Here is a 21,313-nt window from a genome sequence, read left to right as displayed (position 1 = left end):
AATTGGTGTACTCTAGTCATGGGAGACATCCCACTATGTTTCTGTAGCCACTACATCATAAATTTCCTGTTTCATCATGGCTTCAAGCTCCTCCTGTTTGTTACCCATGCTGGGTGGATTGGTATAGATGCACTTTAGATGGGCTGATGTCCCCAGCATCTTTTTGCATTTAGAGGTCTGAAGTCCGACCTGACCTTTCACAGATGTTACCACAGTTATTGATCCATCAGTATCCCCTGCATCTTTGTTGTGCTGCATGTCTCCATCCCTTGCCTCCACTGAGATGGTAGGGTGAGGGTTGTCACTGGCACAACATCCCACAAACTCTGGTAATCTACCCTGGGGCTTATGTCTGGGAGTTCCAGTTTTGTCCCCTTCCCCCTTCAAATCTAGTTTAAAGCTCTCTCAATGAGTCCATCATATTATAACATAGTTCAAAACCATTTTTTTAATGAGATCATACTGAACATAACTTCACTTGCTGTCTTTCCATTAATTGTAAAATTTGACCTGTTTATGTATTCACAGTAACTTCACTAAGCTTATCTTTTGCTTTTTTCCTGTTGCCATGTGCTCAATATAATCAGTCCTGCTGCCAGAAAGCACATGCTTTTTTCAGAGATACCAATATGAGAGTCAAGTAGATTAGGATGCTTTTAAAAACTTGCAAATAAGCCAAACAGCCATGAGATAATTACATTTCATTAAAATGATTTTTATTCCTAAATGTTATTTTTTCCCCCAATCACTAACAGTATTATTGCAAATGATCCAACCATATAGGCAGGACAAAATATATCATAAGTCATAATGTCTATCTGTCAACATATAAGATGTATGCATTTTTTTATTTAGAGAGGTTGGACTAAGAACAAAAGTTTTGTTCAAAGATTGTGTTCTGAAAATGGACTGAAGTTACCCCTAAGAGTCACACCTGAAAACATCATGTCTTTAAAATGCATAAAGTCTGTTGAGAGCTGACTAGAAACCAATCAACTGAAAAGAAACAAACTAAGAGCATTCAATATTATCACTAGATTAGTTCTCTAATTTCCCAAGGCAAACAGGACTATGACTTCCACCAAGTAATATCCATTGTTGTCAGTTCTGCCCTCCCTCCTTTCCTGATTTTTAAATTCATCCCACTTATTCTTTTAGATTTATCAAAAGAAAATGTGACAAGGATGCTATTTGCTCTTAAAAATAACTTTTCTCAGGAAATAAGGGTACAACAATGTTCCTACTGGCTCCTTTTCACTGCAGCATGCTTACAATTTAATCTCAGTCCAGACTGATGTTCCAGGATCAAAATAATGTTAGTATCTATTAAGTAATCTTAACTTTGCTAATTTTAAATTCTTAATGTTCTTCTTTGTTTCTCAAAACTCACATAGACAGAAATGTTTTTTTAACTAAACATTGCATTAATGTTGACAGGTCTCCAAGGATTTCAGGAAATCTGTTGGAGCCTCAGAGAACTCAAAATCTGCATGCAATCTATTCTTACTTTAAATTGGTTGTGGGTTTTTTTTGGTTTTGGTTTTGTTTTGGTTTGGTTTGGATTTTTTTGTTGTTGTTGTTGTTGTTGTTGTTGGTTTTTTTTTTTTTTTTTTGGTGGGGGGCGGGGAGTAAATCAGCCCTGAATGAAGAATAAAGCTCTTAGAGAATTTGAAGATTAGTGTATAGAAGACTAATGTGGAGGACTCATCACTGGTAGAGAAATATAGACAGTTAGTAACCACAGAGAAAATGAAGCAGTACATGCATCAGTACAATTGAAAGTACGGTCTACCTCTAGGAATAAAGAATGCAAACCTTGCTCACAGCCTTGAGGACTCTTATAATGGAAAAAAAACAATTCTGAAAAAGATCTGAAAGCAAGAGAATAGTGGACAGAAAAAAACCAGTAAATAATCAAGTATGCCTGGAGTTTTTATTGTGACACAGACAAGGGAGTTAACAAAATCTTTTAAGGCATATAAAAAAATGGGGAGGTTATGCTTCCTCTGTGTTTTGCTCAAATATAGCAGTAACTGAAATTCTGCACCTACAGTACAAAGATATTGTAAAAGATGGACAAAGTCAGGAATGCCAAGTCATCTGCAAAATCATTAGGTTTAGTTGTACACAAAACAGTATTGAAAAATCTGTTCATTTCTTTAATTAAACAAGGACTATGAATATGTGAAAAAAAACATGGAAAGCTTTAATTCTAGTGTTTCCTGTAGGTTTTAAAAATAAACTGGAATTCTATCACGGAAAAACATGGTAACCTAGACATAGTGTCACCAGCAATTCAAATATAAATGAAGTACAAGTATCCATTTAAAACCATTAGCTTTCAGTTTAATAACAAATATTTATTTATTAGTATGAAATGTTAAACATATTCCATGGAACTGGAATATGTTTATTTCATAAATTTTGAGGATTCTGGAGAAACAAAAAAGATACAATAAATGTACTCATTTTTATATGATTCACTTTTATACTAAAATGATGATTAGGATAATACATTTATTTCTCTAACTTTCTTAAAGGCTACAGCAGTCCACCATAAAGTCCCTTTTTTGTTAGTCTCGTCCATCATAAAAGAAACTTCAGTATTAATTTTAACAGATCCACAGAATTTTCACATAAAAATACCTCAATAACACAACAAGCTCTTGGCTTTACACTAAACACTATCTCTATTTGATATCTGCTGATTAATAATTTAAGATTTTCAAACTGTCAAAGTTGCTGTGCTCCAAAGGCATGAGTTCCTCTAGCAAAAACATCAAGTCAGCAGAATTAACTGTTGGATTGCTTTTCTATTACTATTTTTAAAACAAAATGTGTACAGTTTGGGTCATTACATTTCTTTCTTTTTTAAAACGAATGAACACAAAGTTTATCAGCCTAATTTAATTGACTTGATATTTTGGCAAAGTCTTTGCATTATTCAAACTTACAAAATCACTTCTGTTGTCATCCTGCAGAGCATTCAGACACAAAAGCACTCTCACATAGCTTTGCTTACAGCAGGGTTGGAGAAGGGTTTTGAGAATCATCAGTCTTGTGTAACAGGAGCATTTCTGAAGGCATTACAGTTACAAAAGAGGTAATGAAATACTGTAGTGATAGTAAATTTAGAAAGTGCCAGAGCAGGCTTTATATGAGGCAGCTAAGGCTTGCAGCAATATCACAAGATACCTTCCTAGGTGCCTGAGTTGCTCTGCGTCTCTAAATCCTATAATACTCACTAGTAGTGTAAGGGCTGACAAAAGACTCAGAAAAGACATTGTCAGTCACAATAAATGAGATTGCTATGTCTTCCAAAAATCAAAACAGTACATAAATAATACATCCTATATGTCCAGTATGCTAGATTATCCACTTTAACTGAAGTATGCAGTTTTGACAGTATTCTAAAATCATCAAGATAAATCACAAAATCATTAAAACTAATCACAATCACTATCTTCTCCTAAACTCTTTGTTCTGTATTGATCACAAATGCGATGCTTACAACCAGTGTGATTCTAGTTCTGAGCTCTTGAGAGAAAGCCCAGCTAAAACTAAAGCCCCACTGCACCAGACAATGTGCAATTACAGACAAATACTCCTTGTCCTGAAGCCTTTATAATCTAATAGAAAACACAATAGTACTTTGTGTTATCAGAGTGGTTCCTGAGACCTACTCTACTCTTATACAAGAGCTACCAAATATTCATTCAGAACAGATTTTAATGTGCGCTAAGGAGTCCGGTAGATTATTTAAAGACAAAAAGCTCTTGAATGGTTTATCTGAATTTAGAAAGAATCTTGCTCTCTGGAAAGATTCTGATCTGATACTAAATGAGATTGCTCTTTTTTTTTTTTTTTTTTTTTTTTTTTTAAGTTTCCTCCAAAAAGGATTTTGCCTTTGAAGGCACAAGCAAAAGTCTCTCATACTGTTTTCAGCCTCAGGCACATTTATAACAAAATACCCCTAGTTGTGTTTTTTCTTAAAAGGTGTCAATTTACTAAAATAGCAGTACTAAAAGTATTACATAAACACTTATTAGCAAACACTCCCATTAAACTCAATGATTTACATCTAGTGTAGAGAACAGATCTTTTCCATTTCAGATATTAAAAACAACTGCTAAAGGAAAAATATCTTGTGCAAACCAGTTCAGATAGGTGTCATGGTTATTGCAAAAGTACAGAAATAAAATTTTTGTGATCAGAATTTTTAGTTTATCTAACAGTCTCCAGAAATAAACTGTGATCTAATGACTCCACAAAGGCTGGACAAATGGAACAGTATTTGGTTTTCATTTGAGACGTCTGTAAGGGCTGAACCATGGGACACAGGATGAGCTTCATAATGAGACATAAATAGCTAGATATTTTAGCAGAAAAACAGTAGCTGGCTTTAGTATGTTCTTAGAGTCTAGCCACTAAGAGGGAACAGCAAACCACCTTGTCTTGCTATGGAAGGCAATAGAACGTAGTTATCCAGTGCCAATAAATCATGAAAAATAAATAAATAAAACTGATCACCTAACTTATATTAAAGAATCAACATCTATTTCCAGCTTTCAGTAAAACAAAACTTGTATGAACTGTCTTACATAACACAGGTGAATAACAGTTTCCATTTCCACCACACTAATGGGTAATTAACATTCAGAGAGCCCTCTGCTCATCTCAGGACCCTGCAATTCAGCAACATTCTTATTACATAACCAAATTGTTTTCTGAATATTTTGATTTTACTTCTAATAGCACCCCAATAGCTGAACCTTGCCCAGTTTCAGTACATCTCCTCTATAAATTTCCTCTTATACTACTTTTCCACAAAAATGACAAATAATAACAGATTTTAACTGTCCACTTTTGAGGGGATATGGTGAGACACCTCACTATACTGTGAAACTGGTAGATATTTACCATCCTAATGTAATAACTGTATAATGGAAAAGCCGCTCAAAATACGCCCTCTTTCATTTCTTCTTTCCCTTCTCCTAGTATTTTTTAACAGGAGTATCCTGTATAGATGTCCTGGTTTAACCAGGATAGGGTTAAGTTTCCCCAGCAGTGGGGGGGAGCTCTAGCCGGGTTATTCAGATACCATGCTTATGTCACATCCTGGCAGGTCACATTTTCCTGGCGGGAGCGCGGTGCACTCGTGGTTTTGTACATCGTGCTTCCCACTGCTGTATTTGGTAGCTATTTTGCTCTGTTCATTGCTATCACTATTACTGTTATTGTTATTGTTGTTGTTTGTTGTGTTGCTATTGCACTGTTGTATTAAACCTTTCCTTATTTCAGTCTTGGGGCTTTGTATTTCACTCCCTTTGTGGGGGAGGGGCAGCGGCTGCGTGGTCTCAGACCCCGGCAGGGGCTAAACCACCACAATAGACTAAGGTACTGTAAGGGTTTGCTGCCTTCTTTAGAAAACAAAACAAAACAAAACTCAAGAAACCACTCTGAAATCAGCAAAATTCTGAGAGATGTACATCTCAAATTTAATATAGTCAGATGATGAGTACAACAGTCTATTATATTCTTGTTCCAGTCAATGAATAAACTGGAATTTGCCACACAAGTCATTACACATCCTTAAATCATTCAATAAAAATTGAAGCTTTTAAACAGTCTGAGTATGTGTGGCAAAAGAACATATTTATTTTTCCTATTAATCAGAATCAAGGCAGAATTATTGTTTGAATTTAAAAGATATTCAGCAAATGCAAAATACTTAGATCTATAAAATAAAAGATTTTTTTCTGTAGTAGTCTCGCTTTCATTGTGAAACATCAAACAGATTTAAAAAATTGTGTACTCTTCATAGGGGTTTTTTTCATCCACTGCAAGCTTAGATTTTGAGTGAGAAGTTACAGCATTATCTGTATTGTGTTCATTTTTTAGAAGAGTAATTAGGTAATATAATATTTGCTGCCTGTAGAAGTATAACAGAAAAAAAAAAAAAAAAAGATTGAGATCAAACTGTGTCTATTATAAATATCTAATGTCCTGAAATTCTGCCATATTGAAATAACGTGATTTTTTTCTTTTTTAGTTTTTAGTTTTAGAAAGAAAAGTAATTGCATACACAACTGCAAGACAGCATGGTGCGAGCAACAAAACTGAGAACAGATTTCTTCAGGGAGCTCTAAACATGACAAAAGAAAGCAGTCTCCATCTAAAATGCTTTCTGACAAGTAATGGTTGGTAATGAAGTATTTGATAACTCTTTAACAAAACAAGTCAAATAGTTGTAAAGACACTACTTTTTGGAAAATAATTAACCCAGTTTTCCCTTTGATTTGTTTAAGTTTATATGATTGAGCTCTCCAATCATCTGTTGGTCTGTCTTCCACTCTAACTTTCCCCCATAGTTTTAAATATTCTGACTAGTTTTAAACAAATTTGACAGAGGATTAGAATTATAAAAAATAGTGAAAAAAAGTGAAAAAAAAAAAGTGAAAATAAAAGGCAAGAAAATAAAGAAAACTAGATAGTATTGGTCAGTAACAGGGAAACAGGTATGCTGTGTAGACCTTAGTAAACAGCTGAGAATTCACACAAAAAATAAACACCTTCTAAAGCCCCCCACTGTGGAAAATATTTCAACTGGAATTTACAGATAACTACAAAACACAAAACCCTAGGAATTCTAGCTTCAATACTTCTAGTGTTCACAGAACACACTGGAAATACAATTCATTTAAATATTTTTATTCTCTTCTACTACATGCAGTGAATCATTCAGTGAGTTTTATCTTTGTACTGTGGCAAAATGTCTAGTCCAATTATGAAAATATATTTACTTCAGCATGAACACACTACTTTGTAATACATTCTGGCTAGCATCAGTGCTGGTTCACTAGTACTCATAATCCCTGAATATTCAAAACCTGATGAACTATGAATTCAAGGGAGGAAGAAGCACACCTGAAGTAAATTCATTCTTAAATATTTTCAGGTTCTTATGTTTTCATAACTGCTCATCTTTTCTTTAAAAAAACCTCAAACAACTAAAAAAAATTTACCAATAAAATATTAATTCTTTTTTTTTTTGAGAAGTTAACACATCCAACACAGTCACAGTTCACTTTCATATATTCTGGGTATCTCAGAAAAGTCAGCTGAGCTTCGCCCCAGAAGTCTCTATTTTTCTTCTTTGTCTACAAAGGAAGATCAGAATTACAAGCGCAAATACAGATGCCTACTCTGGACCTGTTTTGGTGAGATGGATCTCACATCCAAATATTAAGTAGGAAAGAAGTATGTCAGAAGTTTGCTGCAGGGCAGCAGTAAACATTTTATTTAAACAACTCAAGCACGTTACCACTATTTCCATGCCTGCTACGTTCTGTCTCTCTATATAACAAAGCACCTTGGAGAAATAAATGAATGAACAAGTTTATCTGAAATGAACAATAAATAGCAAAATACTCCATTCTTCAATATCCACCCATCACCAGTCAAACTCATACCTAACTCCCTTGACTCCTCTCCTTACATTAACAAACACCTCCACAAAGGTGCCTATAAAGGCTGTCAGTAAAAAGGAACTCACTGTAAAATACCTAAGTGCAAAAGACAAAAGGCAGTTCACCACAACGTGCCAAAAATTGACTTCCAAAGTTAGGATAAGAAAATTTAGCTAAAATATTTTTTTAGACAGTTTAAGGACTGATGCTGATCCTTTGCTGTCTGCTCTGCATAAACATTAAGGTTTTCATAATGCAGGTTCTTATAATGCAGTTGTTTTGGGTTTTTTTTTAAGCAGTTCACTTTTTAAAGCAACATAACATTAACCTGCTGTCTTGTTTAGGGTGCTTACCATATGGCTTTACTTTATGGCTTTAGTCTAAAATAAGATGGTAATGAAAAGCTGTATGTGATGGATAGACTTTGCAAAATGTTTTGGGATGAAAGGTTACAAATAAGATTATTAAAGTTATCCTTGAAAAGGGCCATAGCAAGACCTATCAGTACTAATTTATACAACTAATATATATAGAAAGTTATTCCCCAAGAGTCTTACCTTTCCCCAATTGTTTTATGTAAGCATTTTTAATGGATAATTATTCACATCAGAAGACCTAGAAAGACTCCCAGGTTGACCAGTTGTTAAGTGACCCTGTTCAAGTCTCATAAGTTTGTCTTATCTTCATATCTATGAATCAACCCCCACAGATTTAATCATATACTACAGTGATCTCTGATGCAATACGAGATGTACTTTTGAAAGACTCGTGGAAGCAAACCAGATAAACATTTTGTCAGCAAAAGAACCAATATTATCCTCCTTCAAAGTAGTCATTCATTTAGTCACTCATTTCCCCAAACCTCCAAGACATGGTCAGATTAACTACTCTATACCATGGCAAAAGCATTAATAAATCTGCCGAATCTCGTGTGTATTATCTGTACATGTCACTGATTATAAATGTCCAGATTAGCCCTGAAAGTAAAACAAATGCATTACTATGAAAAAAATTGCACCTTCTGTTTCCTTTATTTTTTATACACACATAAAAATGCTTATGAAATGGGTATAAACCTCAGTCTCTTTCCCAGATCCCCATGTGCTAGTAGTCTATAACCACTTGAACTGGTGAGGAGGAATCCCCCAAACAGTGAAGCAGTTACAGTCAGGTACCAGAAAATTTGACTGATCCAGTCCATTGTTTTCTCCAAGACAGAGAAAAAAACCCATGTTAATTCATTCTTGTCATGTATAAAAATTATGTCACTATGCATCTACGTGTGCTAATACTTATTTCAAAAAGTTTCATAAAGAAATGATTGAAAAATGCATCCTAATTATTTTTTTAACAAGATTTCAAGATTTAATTTGGTTACCTATATAAACAATACCAGGATTTACAATAAAACCTAAATATAAACTACGAATTGTCATCTAATGGTGCAAAAGTAGGCAGAACCACACATGCAGCTTTAAATCTATTATTTGTTATAGCCTTCAGATGTTTTAAAGTCCCACTACCAGTAGTAACAAATTAATTAAAAACTTTTAATAAGATACAGTAAATTAGGAATAAAGAGTAATGTAGAACTGTGTGCAGTAGAGAATTAAGTAACTGATATAATTATGAAGTAATACTTTGTATAGCTTGACATGACAAGAAAATGTTTCTACGACAAATTGAGGATAAACTGGTGATATTTCATCAATTCCATTAGTAATATCAACAATGGTGAGGAATATTTTAACAGTGAAATAAAGTTTTTAGGAATTTTATATATCTGGAAATGTATTACATATAAAGATTACAGTATTATTTAATATTTTGCTTGGCATAAGAAAGAAGCAGTAATTATTTTACTGGTAACTGTGATGTCCTCCCCTTATTAACTGAAAATGAAGGCTTTCCATTGCTGTAACACTTCAGTCAAGAAAGGCCCATTAATTTGTTTTTAAGATGACCTTAAACCACAAAGAGGAGTGTTTTGCTCAGTTAGGGCCTGGGTGTCTGATGCAGAGCTCATGTATATTATTTGAAACATTTCTACTGAAGCCTTAGAAATAATGGACAAAAACCTGAAATCCATGGGATATCGCTGGGTCTAGGTTTTCTTTCTTAGGGGCAGTAGCATGCTGCACTCAGAGGTGTTTGGTAAGAGGATGATATTCAGTAAAAAGAAAACCAGTAACCTTCTCTGAATAAATGATCCAGTCAATATGTAAGTAAGAATTGATTGCATTCATGCAGGCTAGCTATCATGTTTAGAACATTTTAGTGCTTAGTCCAGAACATTTAGTCAAAGTACTAAGGATGTGTAAAATTGTAAAGAGAATGTTAATAAAAAAATTAAAAAAAGACTGCAGAATCTGTTTTCAACATAATAGCAAGTGATTGTGTGCTTTTGGTATTAATAAAATAGTAAACAATAATACATTCCTGCCAGATATATATCCTTCCAGATGTGCCCTTTCAATTTGAAGGACATTGTGGTATGTACCATAATCATTCTAATTAAAGATTCCTCTAAAACAATGCTAAATTGTTTTTTCATTGATTCCACATTCTATATTTTCTCTCTCTTGTAGAATCATTGAGTAATCATAGACAACTCTTTGACCAGAAAGAATATTTTGTTACATTTCTACTATTTACACTAGTGAAAACTGAAACAGGTGGAACAAAATTGTTCCAAGTGGAACAAAATTGAACCATTTGAACCCAAATGGAATCCAAACTGGAACAAGAAGAATCAGAGATTACTGGCATAACCTTTATCACTCAGTAAAGCAGGAAATAAATTTAAAATACAAAATCTAAAAGCCACAACTATTATGTAGAAAATGTATTTTTACAAGTTCTATTTGGGGGAAAACAGAGTAAACTATCCACCCACTTACCACTCTGCTTTTGTAGTATAAGAATATGTGGCCTCAAGCACTGAAATACTTCTTTTTTCCGATATACTCTGATTCCATTTGTGCTGTGTTCCAGAAAGAACTGTTTAAATTTAGTGGTTATTAAATCACCAATATCCATATAATCCAATTTAGATAAAAAAGAGAGAAATTATTAGCATGACCATGGCTTTCAGCACTGAAGCCTCGATTCTCTGTATCTTTTTACTTTAAAAATCTACAAGACAAAAATCTGACATTTCTGACATTACAGTGCAGTAGAAGGAAGGTCTAGAGAAGGCATGAGTCACTCACAAGCCTTTTGCAGGCTTGGATAAGTAATCTAAAATGTAAATCCTGGACAATTGAATGTATGAACAATTTAAGAGAGATCTGTCAGAAATAATTTCTATATTCACAGTATTCTCAGAAAGCTGAGTATGATAAATAAGGCCACCATCCAATAATTTCAAAATGTTACTGATCATTTAAAGTCCTCTGTGACCTTAAAAAAATAAACATAACATTTATGCCTGTAAATGAAAGTAAATACTTGATAAATTAATTATATAATAGCAATATTTTTGAAACAATGCAATTATAGAAAATAAAGTCCAGCCCTTGCCTGTTTAGTGGGAAGTAACCATCACTGACCAGTCACTACAGATGAACAACATGAACACAAAGAAATTGTTTCAAAATTCAGACCCAGAACCTAATTATTTTACTATTAAAAAAACCACATCACTTAAAAAAATAAAATAAAATTAAACTTGCAACCCAAAAGTGGATACTAAATATAGACTTCTGAGCAATTCTTAATACCAGTGTAAAGAACAAATATTCTGGATGTTCTATATTTTTAAAATAAGAATACTATTTTTAAATTCTGAGTAATGATTCAGGAATGTAACTTGACAGTCTAGTTCTGAAACTGTTGAAGAATTCATCTTTTTAGCATTTATTTATGGCACATGAACACCCCCACCCCTGCACCCTGTGCCCCCCCCCCCCCCCCCCCCCTTCTTGTTTCTTTACTGCATATTAACCTGGCATTAATTTCCAGTACAACCTGTACTTTTATTGCATATGAAATGGACTGTAGATTGGGGCTGCAAGAAAGATCACAAGAAAGAAAATGAAATAACAAATTTTAGATAGATGATTACAAATTATATTCTAACACTTGGCCATGGTAAGCTCTAACCATAAAATACAGCACCTGAGCTATTCAGATGATGGTATGGATGGTATTTCAGTTTGGATAATAGTGTGCTATTTTGAGAACTCATGCTCCAGAAAGAGGAATACGCACAGGAAATAAGAGTCAAGTTGTCTAGCTATCATATGAAAGCAGATTACAAAACTGTGGCTTTAGCTTACCAAATGAGATCCAATAGGGAAAATGACTGAAGCCTATGAGAACGGAAGGAGATAAACATCATGGAGTAGATAAAACTCAACTACAACTTAGTCTTGGCACACAAATAAATAAACTAAGTGCAAATGCAGGAACTTGAAGAAGTTAAAGTCACCAAGCATAAAGGAGTGAAGAGACAGAAAAACCTTTCAGTCAGAACAATGAGAGCAAAAAAAAAATCTTTAACTACTTTCAAGACAGAGTTCGATATGTTTTAAAGGGATTATATGATGTGCTATCTGTAAAACATCCTTTTAAATCCTGTGTCTCCTAATCATAAAAGAAGTCAATTACAATTTCTTAAAAACTGAAATGTAATATTTCTTTTCAACGCCACAAGTTCTGCTCTCAGGAAGTCTCACTGAAAAATTCACAATAAGAGTATTTAAATATTCATGACCTGAAATGAAGCAATTCTGTTATTAGGTTTTGTTCACATTATATATAATGCATAAATGTTGTTTAACATCATGCCATTGTGCAGCAAAAAGGAACACACCTCCCCTCCCCAAAAACACCTAAAAGAACATAATTACCTCTAAACCTATATTAACATAACCACCTAATCATACTGTTGACTGTTTCACTTTACGTTAACATTTGACTCTATGTATTTTCTGAATGTTAATGAACACATTAATCTTTACTTTTCCAAAGTAGTCCTACCTAGGAATAGTATTACACATCTAAATGTTTTGTATAATTTTTTTCTAAAACAGTTCCTTGTCGAAAACAAGACTATTCACTTGCTTGTGAAAGCATTTTCAAACAAATCCCGTTAATTCTGCATATGGTTCACTAAGCAGCATGATCTCATTAATAAAACAAGTTGCTAATCTAGTAAATCAAAATCCTCAGCTGTTTTAACTGTTTACCTAACGGAAATTCTAATGATCTCTACTGTCAGCCTCGCTGAAGCCTATTACTTTTCAAACAAGACCCAGCAAAATAAAGAACCAATGAAGAGAATGGGAACAATGCAACTTCAGACAAAACATTCTTTCACAAATAAATGATAACTAACATTGGCTCTGCATTCTTGAGGTTAGGTGTAATATTTTCACACCATGTAACTTTTCATTAGAAAGGTAGTTTTGTCTGTTGTACTGAACTAAATGAAATGTTCGAGAGACAAATTCGTGAGTTCCTGAGCTTTCTAACACAAGGGAAAAAGGAATAAAGAAAAAGCTTGATGGACTGCAAAAATAAAATCTTGGTAGAAATCCATTCGGAAGACATATGTTCAAAATGTTCTCATATATTCCATAAGAAAATAACAAATCGATAACAGATGAGAAGGAGGCTCAGTCAAAGGGAAATATAAAACAGAAGGAGTCTTGTTCTACACTGAAATCTAAGCTTCTGCATAATGAGGCATTATCTCAGGGTCTTTCAGTGTGATGTTCAATTCAGTATGAACTTCTTTCTCAATGATGACAATAAAATAATATTTCTAATCTGTTGGGACTGTGAAATGTGCTACACACCGGTAAACATCTATGATACATCTTACCTTGTTCTGGGGACTCTCAAAAATCAACCTCTTCTCAGAGATAAAATATTGTTTTAGAAAGGGGTTAGAAAAAAGGAGACAAACACTTTTTCCATGGATCCATTTTTTTTTCTAAGTGCTCATTTGAAGCTGCTCAAGGATACCAGAATAGTGCTGAGAAGGGTGATGGAGCAGAGGCAAAGCAAAGAAGAAAGAGTAAGGCTTTGTGATGCTATATTATTATTCATCACATAGATATTAATGTCTTACTTTATTATTTTCTATGTTTTTCAAAAAAATGCTTAAAACTGCGGGACGGAGAATGGGAGACGAAATTTCAGTGGAAATACACAAGCTCTGCTACCTATTACATACCCAAGAAAAAGCATCTTTAATTCCTTGATGACATTCTATTTTGTCAGCAAGATCTTAGACTTTTTAGTGTTCAAAGCATTGATAGTCATTTGCAGAAAAATATTTACCTGCTATTTTAACTACTTCAGCTTAACGTATTACTTAAGAGTTATATCTTTTTTTTATACTTGCACTGTATGTTTTGGTTTCCTTTTCAGTTCAGCAGTTTTACAGTCAAGAAATAGCAGCCTAAATCTTAAAAAGGTGACTTTAAATATTAAAATTCAAAAGACATGAGATATTTTTTCAACTGTAGGCCAAAATGTAGATTAGTGTTGCATTCAAGACAAAACTGTACCTTTAATATTAGATAGACCTAACTTCTTTCAACCTGAAATACAGTAATTCAATTCAGCAATTCAAATGTACAAATGCCGATTAGCTTAACAGAATTTTTTTCTTATGCACAGGTAATAATTTATAACACAAATACAGAGCTTAGTCAAGCCATGTTATTCAGCTGAACCTATCAACTTGCAAAACATCAGTTTAGAATTAATTCTTCATACCCATTACCATTTCAATCATACAAAAGGGAAATGAAATAAACTACCAAGAAACTAGAGTTATTATTTTCCTTATGATACTCAAAGAGCTTGCAAGATGAAAAGCATACAAATTGGAACTGGACACATAGGAACTAAGTGACTATTCTGTCACACTGCATTTCACAAAAGGCATCCTCAAGGTTCTTTGATTAAAACATGAAACAGGCAAAATAAGCAATACTTGCAAGGAATATCGAGTTCATGGAATATCTCTTGTAAAGCTCAATGGTTAATCACATTTCTTCCACAAGATTTCAAAATTAAGTCTGATACTTCTACTGGGCATAAGTATCAAATGGGAATTAATGAGCACTTTAAATAAAGACCAAATATGTAACCATGGAAGTACCACAATATACCATGTTATCCTATATTTTACTTCTTTTAAAAACATATTTTAAAATGAACTAGTGAAAATTCTTAGTTAACAAGGACAGCAAAAATATCTGACCAAAATTGCCACTGTCTACTCAACACTAGAAATCCTCCTTAAATGAACTGCAAAACTATACAGAATACCCAGACCTGCAAATTTCTAATCACTGCAGAAAAACCAGAAATGGCTTAATCAAATCATACCTGGAGAAACTGTTTGGTTTTCATATGACCCATGTCTCCACCCTCTATCTGTGCTCTCGACAGCTTCTCTTCAGTTTCAGTTAGCCAATGATTAAAGCTCTTCAGGTCACAATGGAAAAGCCGCCACTTTTCCAAAGATTTGTCAAACCGTCTGCAAGTATAAAAGGAGATTAAATAATTATCTATTGATATGTTATTTATTGACTACAGGAAAAAAAAATAAAGAAAAAGAATAATGCTGGATGTCTCAGGTTAAATTTAGTGTGATGTTGATGGCATCAGGTATTAGCATTTCTAACAGTTATATCAAATGGAAACATGGTAGTACTTCTGAACAGTGAAATTATCATTAACCATATGTATCACAGATCAGTTATCAATTTTTTAATCCTTTTCAGTGTTTCAAATTAAATCCATGGTCAAAACAAGTTTTCAGTTTACAACTTTATTAACCCACAGTAACTCACATCAACATCCACAGGCCCCAGTGTAAGTGGGTATACCCATCTGTAAAGGTATTTAGATTCTAGCATGAAGAAAACACCAGTGCTGATAAAAGGTCCCTAACACACCTCAGTAATTTGCTGTAGCTATCAACACTGCAGTCACTGCTGGCTAACATACCGGCTGTGTGTTGGGACGATACAATGATTTTTAGATCCCTGTTCAAAGGGAAAATAGCTTAAAAGATCGTGATGCATCTGACCTAGCATATCATAAGACAAAGTATGAAAAATCAGTAGTCAGATTCTTAAATCCTTACTTCCTAATTTTAGTCCCATGATACCACTATGATTAAAGGATTTTTTTTGTAGAAGTATGAAATGTAATATTATATCCAATACAGATGCAAAAGACTTTTTTTTTTTTTAATGGAAATTGTTGTGGTGAGAGATTACCCCAAAGGATCCCAGGCATATACTGCAATTCTGCTCCAGTTTTGCTGAGAGAAACTCATATTGTCTGCCTCACCAATGGATACAAATGTCCCTTTATTATTATCGCAAAGAAAATGCAACTCTCTTCGAAGGAATTTCTATTTGTATTGTGTAAAGGGACCCTTTATTAAACTTTGAATTTGAGTATTTGATAAAGACAGTTATGCAAAAATAAAAATGCTGAAATACAAGGATGATTGAAATACAATTAAAATATTAAAAAATAGGGTTTTGTACAATAAGCAAGGATGAAAAATATTACTACCACGTCTGTAAATCTACAGTCTGCTACATAAAAGACAACGTAAGTACTTCTGGCACTTTGGGAAGATCTAATCTGTTTTTGTCCAGAGTAGACTGACTAATCTTCTGGTTCAAGATCTGTTTGCCTTAGCCACTGCCAAGTACTAAAGAAATGAAATGAAGACAGAATTTGGGGATGGGGGGGGGGGGGGGGGGGGCTATGTTTTAAGGAATTCAGTTATCCTATGTTCTGGATTGGTGTCAAAATGTGATCACTGATCAGAGATTAGCTAGAATGTTTTGTTAGCAGATCATCATTATACATGCTACTGTTGTTCAATTTAATAATCTTCTTTTACAGGATTATAATAGGTTTTAGAGGGTACTTAAAGGATAAAACCAAAGATGCTCAATTATTTTTCTAGGAAGAAATCTGGTTCTGTATTGACAAGCTATATAATTGTTTGAATATTAAAGAGTTTAATTCATGAAATAAAATCATGCTTCTATCAGGGAATACAGATCATCTCTTCTATTGTACTGATGTTTTTTCTTTTTTTAGAAGAAAATATAAGTTTTTCACATTTTAAAATCTTTTAATACCATACAATTTGAATAGCACTATATCCATTCATAACCATCTACAGAAGATATATACATACAGATACAGAGATATGCTTTTCCCTAGACCTTCTTTTCTGGTTGACAAAGAAGATTTATTTTGCTAAACATACCCATACAAATATGCAGTTTTCTCACTTCTAACATACTACATATGGTAGTCACTTTTGATGAATAATATGCAAAATCGAGTTGGACCAGCAAGCACTGAAACAGAGACTTTGTACTTATTCTGTTACATTAACTATAAGATAGGTAAAATACAAGGCATAGAAAACCCCCACAATTAGCAATCTATCAGAATGATTTTTTTTTAAAAAAAAAGCATTTGATCACAGAAAGTAGTTAAGATAAAAATATTTCTTATACAGTTCTACTAGTTTGGTCATACAATGCTGCAGGAAAATAATAATTATTTAATTAAAACTTTTAAAAACACATTTTAAAAGAACAGAGAAGACTTTCCAGAGTCTAAACTCTGCATTGAAGAGTAGTCCTCTAACTGTCTGTGAACAAATTCTTTTTGTTCTTCAAGCAGAACTTCATTCATGGGCCCTGAGGTTAATAGCTGCTAAACACCAGAATCTTTATTTATTTAAAAGAGAATAGTTACTGCTTAGTCCTATGCAGTCTAAACCATTCTAATAAACGACGTGTTCAGTAAATTTCATTGGAAATGGACACAGACAAACTATCAGAACAGATCAGGTAATCTTTATTTTAATATGACTGCATGTCTGATAAAGCCAGAGCAAAGAAGGTGTCAGAGCTCAGCTGACTGACCAATGATTGGTCACGCTGTTAATAGTGATGACAGATAAAGATGGAGAAAGATGCATCCTGGGACAAAACAATATGTCATAACATTCGAAATACAGAAACTTACTAGTTAAAACTAAAAAATATTTAAGAAAAAAAAAGACTTAAAGATCAAACAGTAGTTATGGAAGGACTCCTCTAATCTTTTATGGGCTGACAACTTCCCACAGAAGCTGACATATGTCTCTTTGTTCCCTATAAATTCAAGCTGTAGTAAGTTTTTAGTACACTGTGAAGCTGTTATTTAAATAGCATTCTTTCAGATTTTATTTTGGAACTCAGTATCAACCTTCTAAGAAACTGTTAGGAGACCAAACACAAAATAATCAGTGCACAAAACTTGTGCCTATTTTAGAATGAAAAATAGATACAGAGATTTATAGAAGTTTCTACACAGTAGCAGTTGGTGGAATACTGTTGTTGAGGCATCAAAATGAGTACTACAAAACATCTTTCAAGAATAAGCACAGATCATGCACTCAAAATATTATTGTTGAATACATTAGGGAAAAGTATCATTTGAAAACACATTTTACAAAAAAACTGTTATGGGAATCAAACATCTACACTGCTATAACATCTTACACCACTGTAACTTGCTTCTATGATCTCTTCCCTTTGTATAGTACAACCCTCTTGAGATGGCTAGGTATTTGTTTCCACCTTTGCCCTATCAGTTGTGTCCTTTGCATTCTTCTCTCTTTATCAAGCAATGCCAACTAGAGACTTCACAGTTTTCAAATCACAGGCTTGAATGTGGTTCTACTTTTCATTGCTGTTACAAAACCTGACCACAATCACAGTAAAAATCATATATGTTTAAATTATGTTCAAAGAAATACAGTTAGATTCCTAGTTAATGTTTATGACCTCTCTGCTTAGCTACAGATGAACACAGGAGTTGTTACACTCTGTCATGTGTGTTGCATTTCTTAGCAATATTGTAAGCAAACAGGCTATTGATCCAGTTAAAAATCGTAGTCACCTAACTTATTTATTAAAATGATTGTGATCATTTATCACACTTATATTTTATTTTTCAAAACTAGTCAAACCTTAACTGAAAAGCACATTAAAATATTTTTTAACACCCTTTTCTGAATTACACGGAAAAATCTTATTTTACCTTTAAAAAAAACCACCTAGATGATAAAAGTTAAAATCCATTTCTTTTAGTCCAGTATGGTTTCTCATTTTGGGCACTACATTAAAACAGCTTTCCTCCTGTTCCTCACAAAATGAAATTACTCTTCTCAGCATGAGGAAGTTTATCAGCAGCTTAAATGCAAAAATTCAGTAGGGGTTGATATTAGTATCACTGAATTTGCATTCCAGAACTTGCAAATTGAATCTCCCATCACTCCCCATTCTTCCTCCCTTTGCTTTGGCTGATAAGAGTTGCAAGGAGAAGCAAAGAAAAAAGTTGCAGTGAGAAGATAAGTAAATTTAAAACTTGCAGGTTTAAATACTAGCACTTATTGCTCATGTCTTAAAAAAACTTGTTACTCTCAATATAATAATTATAAATCGATATTAGGCATCAGTAAAAAACAAAGGAAATTTATGGACAGGCAAATCCACTAAAATTCAATGCTCTTTCAGTGATTAACTGTACTTAAATACTGTTACAATGATAAGAGAAAATGCAGCTGTTGCTGCAGTGGCAGGTGCAGGTCCATTCGAAATGGGGGGTGAATCACCGTGCAGCTTCAAGCTCACACTGTGTGTTATGGGACACCCCTCCTGGGTATACCTAAATGAGAACTTCCCCTTCTAAATCTGTGTCTTCCGTCCTTTTACACACAGTACTACTTCAAATAGCTTTTTAAAATTTAAAAGCAAAGAGGCTTTTGTTTGTTTGTTTTACCCTTTGCAATCCTGTTACCAGGTGGCAAATTCAAAACCCACAAAAGGAGAAGGCTGGTTAGCTACAGACATTGAACAGTTAAATTGCTGAAGATTTGTCACAACAGAATGTAGATGGCAAAAATTTATAAGTGAATTCATAAAACAGCAATGCTCTGCGAACTATGAAAACTCAGAAAGACTATGGCTGCCACAGGAATCCTCAAGCACACAACTTGGAGGTTAGGAAAGCCTTGTGATTTGTGTACTCTTACCTAGGGATCCACCCTTGTTTGCTGTCAGAGACAAGTCATTGAGCTAAAAAAACCCAGTGTATCCATTCATCTGTATCTTCATCTACTTAATCCCTTTCCCTTTGACGGGCATAATTGAAAACAGTGTGGATAGTAGGTGACTGACCGATATTTGGGCAGTAGTTCCTCTTTGATGTGTCCTCTCCTGTTTTTCTTGGTACATGCTCAATAAGAAGATACAAGCAGGCACAATGAAGTCAAGCATTAGGATCTGTACGGGCTCCAGACTAGAATGTGTGATTTGTATACATTGCAAAGGGCATAAGCATTGTACCTGAGCTCTGACAATTAGTAAGGTAGCCTTATTCCTCTAACTTGAGTATGTCAGTGTTGACAAGTGAAAAACAACTGGTACACTGGACTGATATTTTGTATATGCACTGCCACTCCAGCAGGGAATGCGTTAAGCATGGCTTGAGGGAGCGATTTCCTTTTTTCTCATTAGCACATAATGGATTTATTTTGCCTCTGGAAAGCAAAAAAGCAACCAAAGACAACTGCTGAGGTAATATGCAGTGCAATTTACATTAAGCCATAAAAATATTGGTTCTTTTCTTCCTTCAAAGATTATCACTATACTAAACCTTTGGCCATGACTTGCTATAAGCAAAATTTAATATTCCTTGGTAATATTGTACATGATATTGCACAAAGATTTACACATGCCAATTTGGATATGCTGTCAGTGGAACTCTATACAATGGGCTTGAACTTGATGTTCCATGTCCCAAGGCTGACATTTTTAAGAAGCCATGCAAAGGTGGAAGGAAAGACCTTTGAATACAGGAAAGTCATGAACATGAGACAGGGTGCAAAAGTTTATTGGTTTGTTGTTGTAAAAAAAAAATCTTAATTTTGCACCTGTGTTTCAATTAATTCCTTGATATTTTGATAACATTCCTTGATAAACTATGAAACCCACTTCTATGATATATCCCAGTTTAGCAAAACTTCACAGCCAGTTGGCCCAAATGAAAAAGAACATTATTAGTTATAAACTTGCCTAAAAGTCATTATTTATTTAATGGAAATTATTATTGTTAGAGACATACACTCTTTGTCATATTGGTAATACCTTCAGTAAACTTAATTTCTATACTGTTACTAAACAATGTACGGTAGGATTATGCTAATATTAACCTACAAATTATGCAATTTTGTCAACTTGATTCAGCACAATTATCACCTTGTAAAAATACACAAAACATCAAAGTAGTATAAATAATTGTCTATTAGTATGTGAGAGCATTAACTTTAATACTTAAGGCCATTCTTACAGATAATAAAACAAGAAAACTTATTTTTGTGAAGCAACTTCTACAATTAAATAGCTTAAAGAAACAGCTAACCCATTTTCAGAGGTTTTGATGTTTTCATAGTATTTAACGGAATTAATGTCTTTTGAGTGCTTAATTTTTATTTAATTTCCATACCCTCTCTGCATTTGGACTATAAGTGATGATGTCATTTCAGACACTGGTACATCTAGATCTTGATCCCAGGTTTTGCTGTAGGTCCATTCTGGGACAAGACTCAGCTGTACATATTCTATTCACACACCTGCAACCTGCCTTTCACCCACAAAATAGCAAAGGATCAGAAATAAAAAATAAACCGCAACCAAAATAACCGTAACAATGCCATCCATCATTACAAAAGGTAATTTCTCTCCTCTTCCCAGAAATTAAATTCTGCAGCATTACATATAAATTAA

The 21,313-nt window shown here is 33.8% G+C and overlaps 1 protein-coding gene across 10 annotated transcripts in view; it reads right to left on the bottom strand.

The window, feature by feature from the left end:
- The window catches only part of DMD (dystrophin), a 1,148,563-nt gene that overhangs the window by 603,752 nt on the left and 523,498 nt on the right, over positions 1-21,313 (bottom strand). For all 10 annotated transcript variants that reach the window (XM_074814589.1, XM_074814586.1, XM_074814591.1 and 7 more), the window contains one exon: positions 14,820-14,970. In XM_074814589.1, the coding sequence (XP_074670690.1) occupies positions 14,820-14,970 (151 nt within the window). The remainder of the gene's footprint in view (positions 1-14,819; positions 14,971-21,313) is intronic.

Source organism: Strix aluco, chromosome 2, assembly GCF_031877795.1.
Source record: "Strix aluco isolate bStrAlu1 chromosome 2, bStrAlu1.hap1, whole genome shotgun sequence".
Lineage (NCBI taxonomy): Eukaryota > Metazoa > Chordata > Aves > Strigiformes > Strigidae > Strix > Strix aluco.
This window is presented reverse-complemented; position numbering and strand designations above follow the sequence as displayed.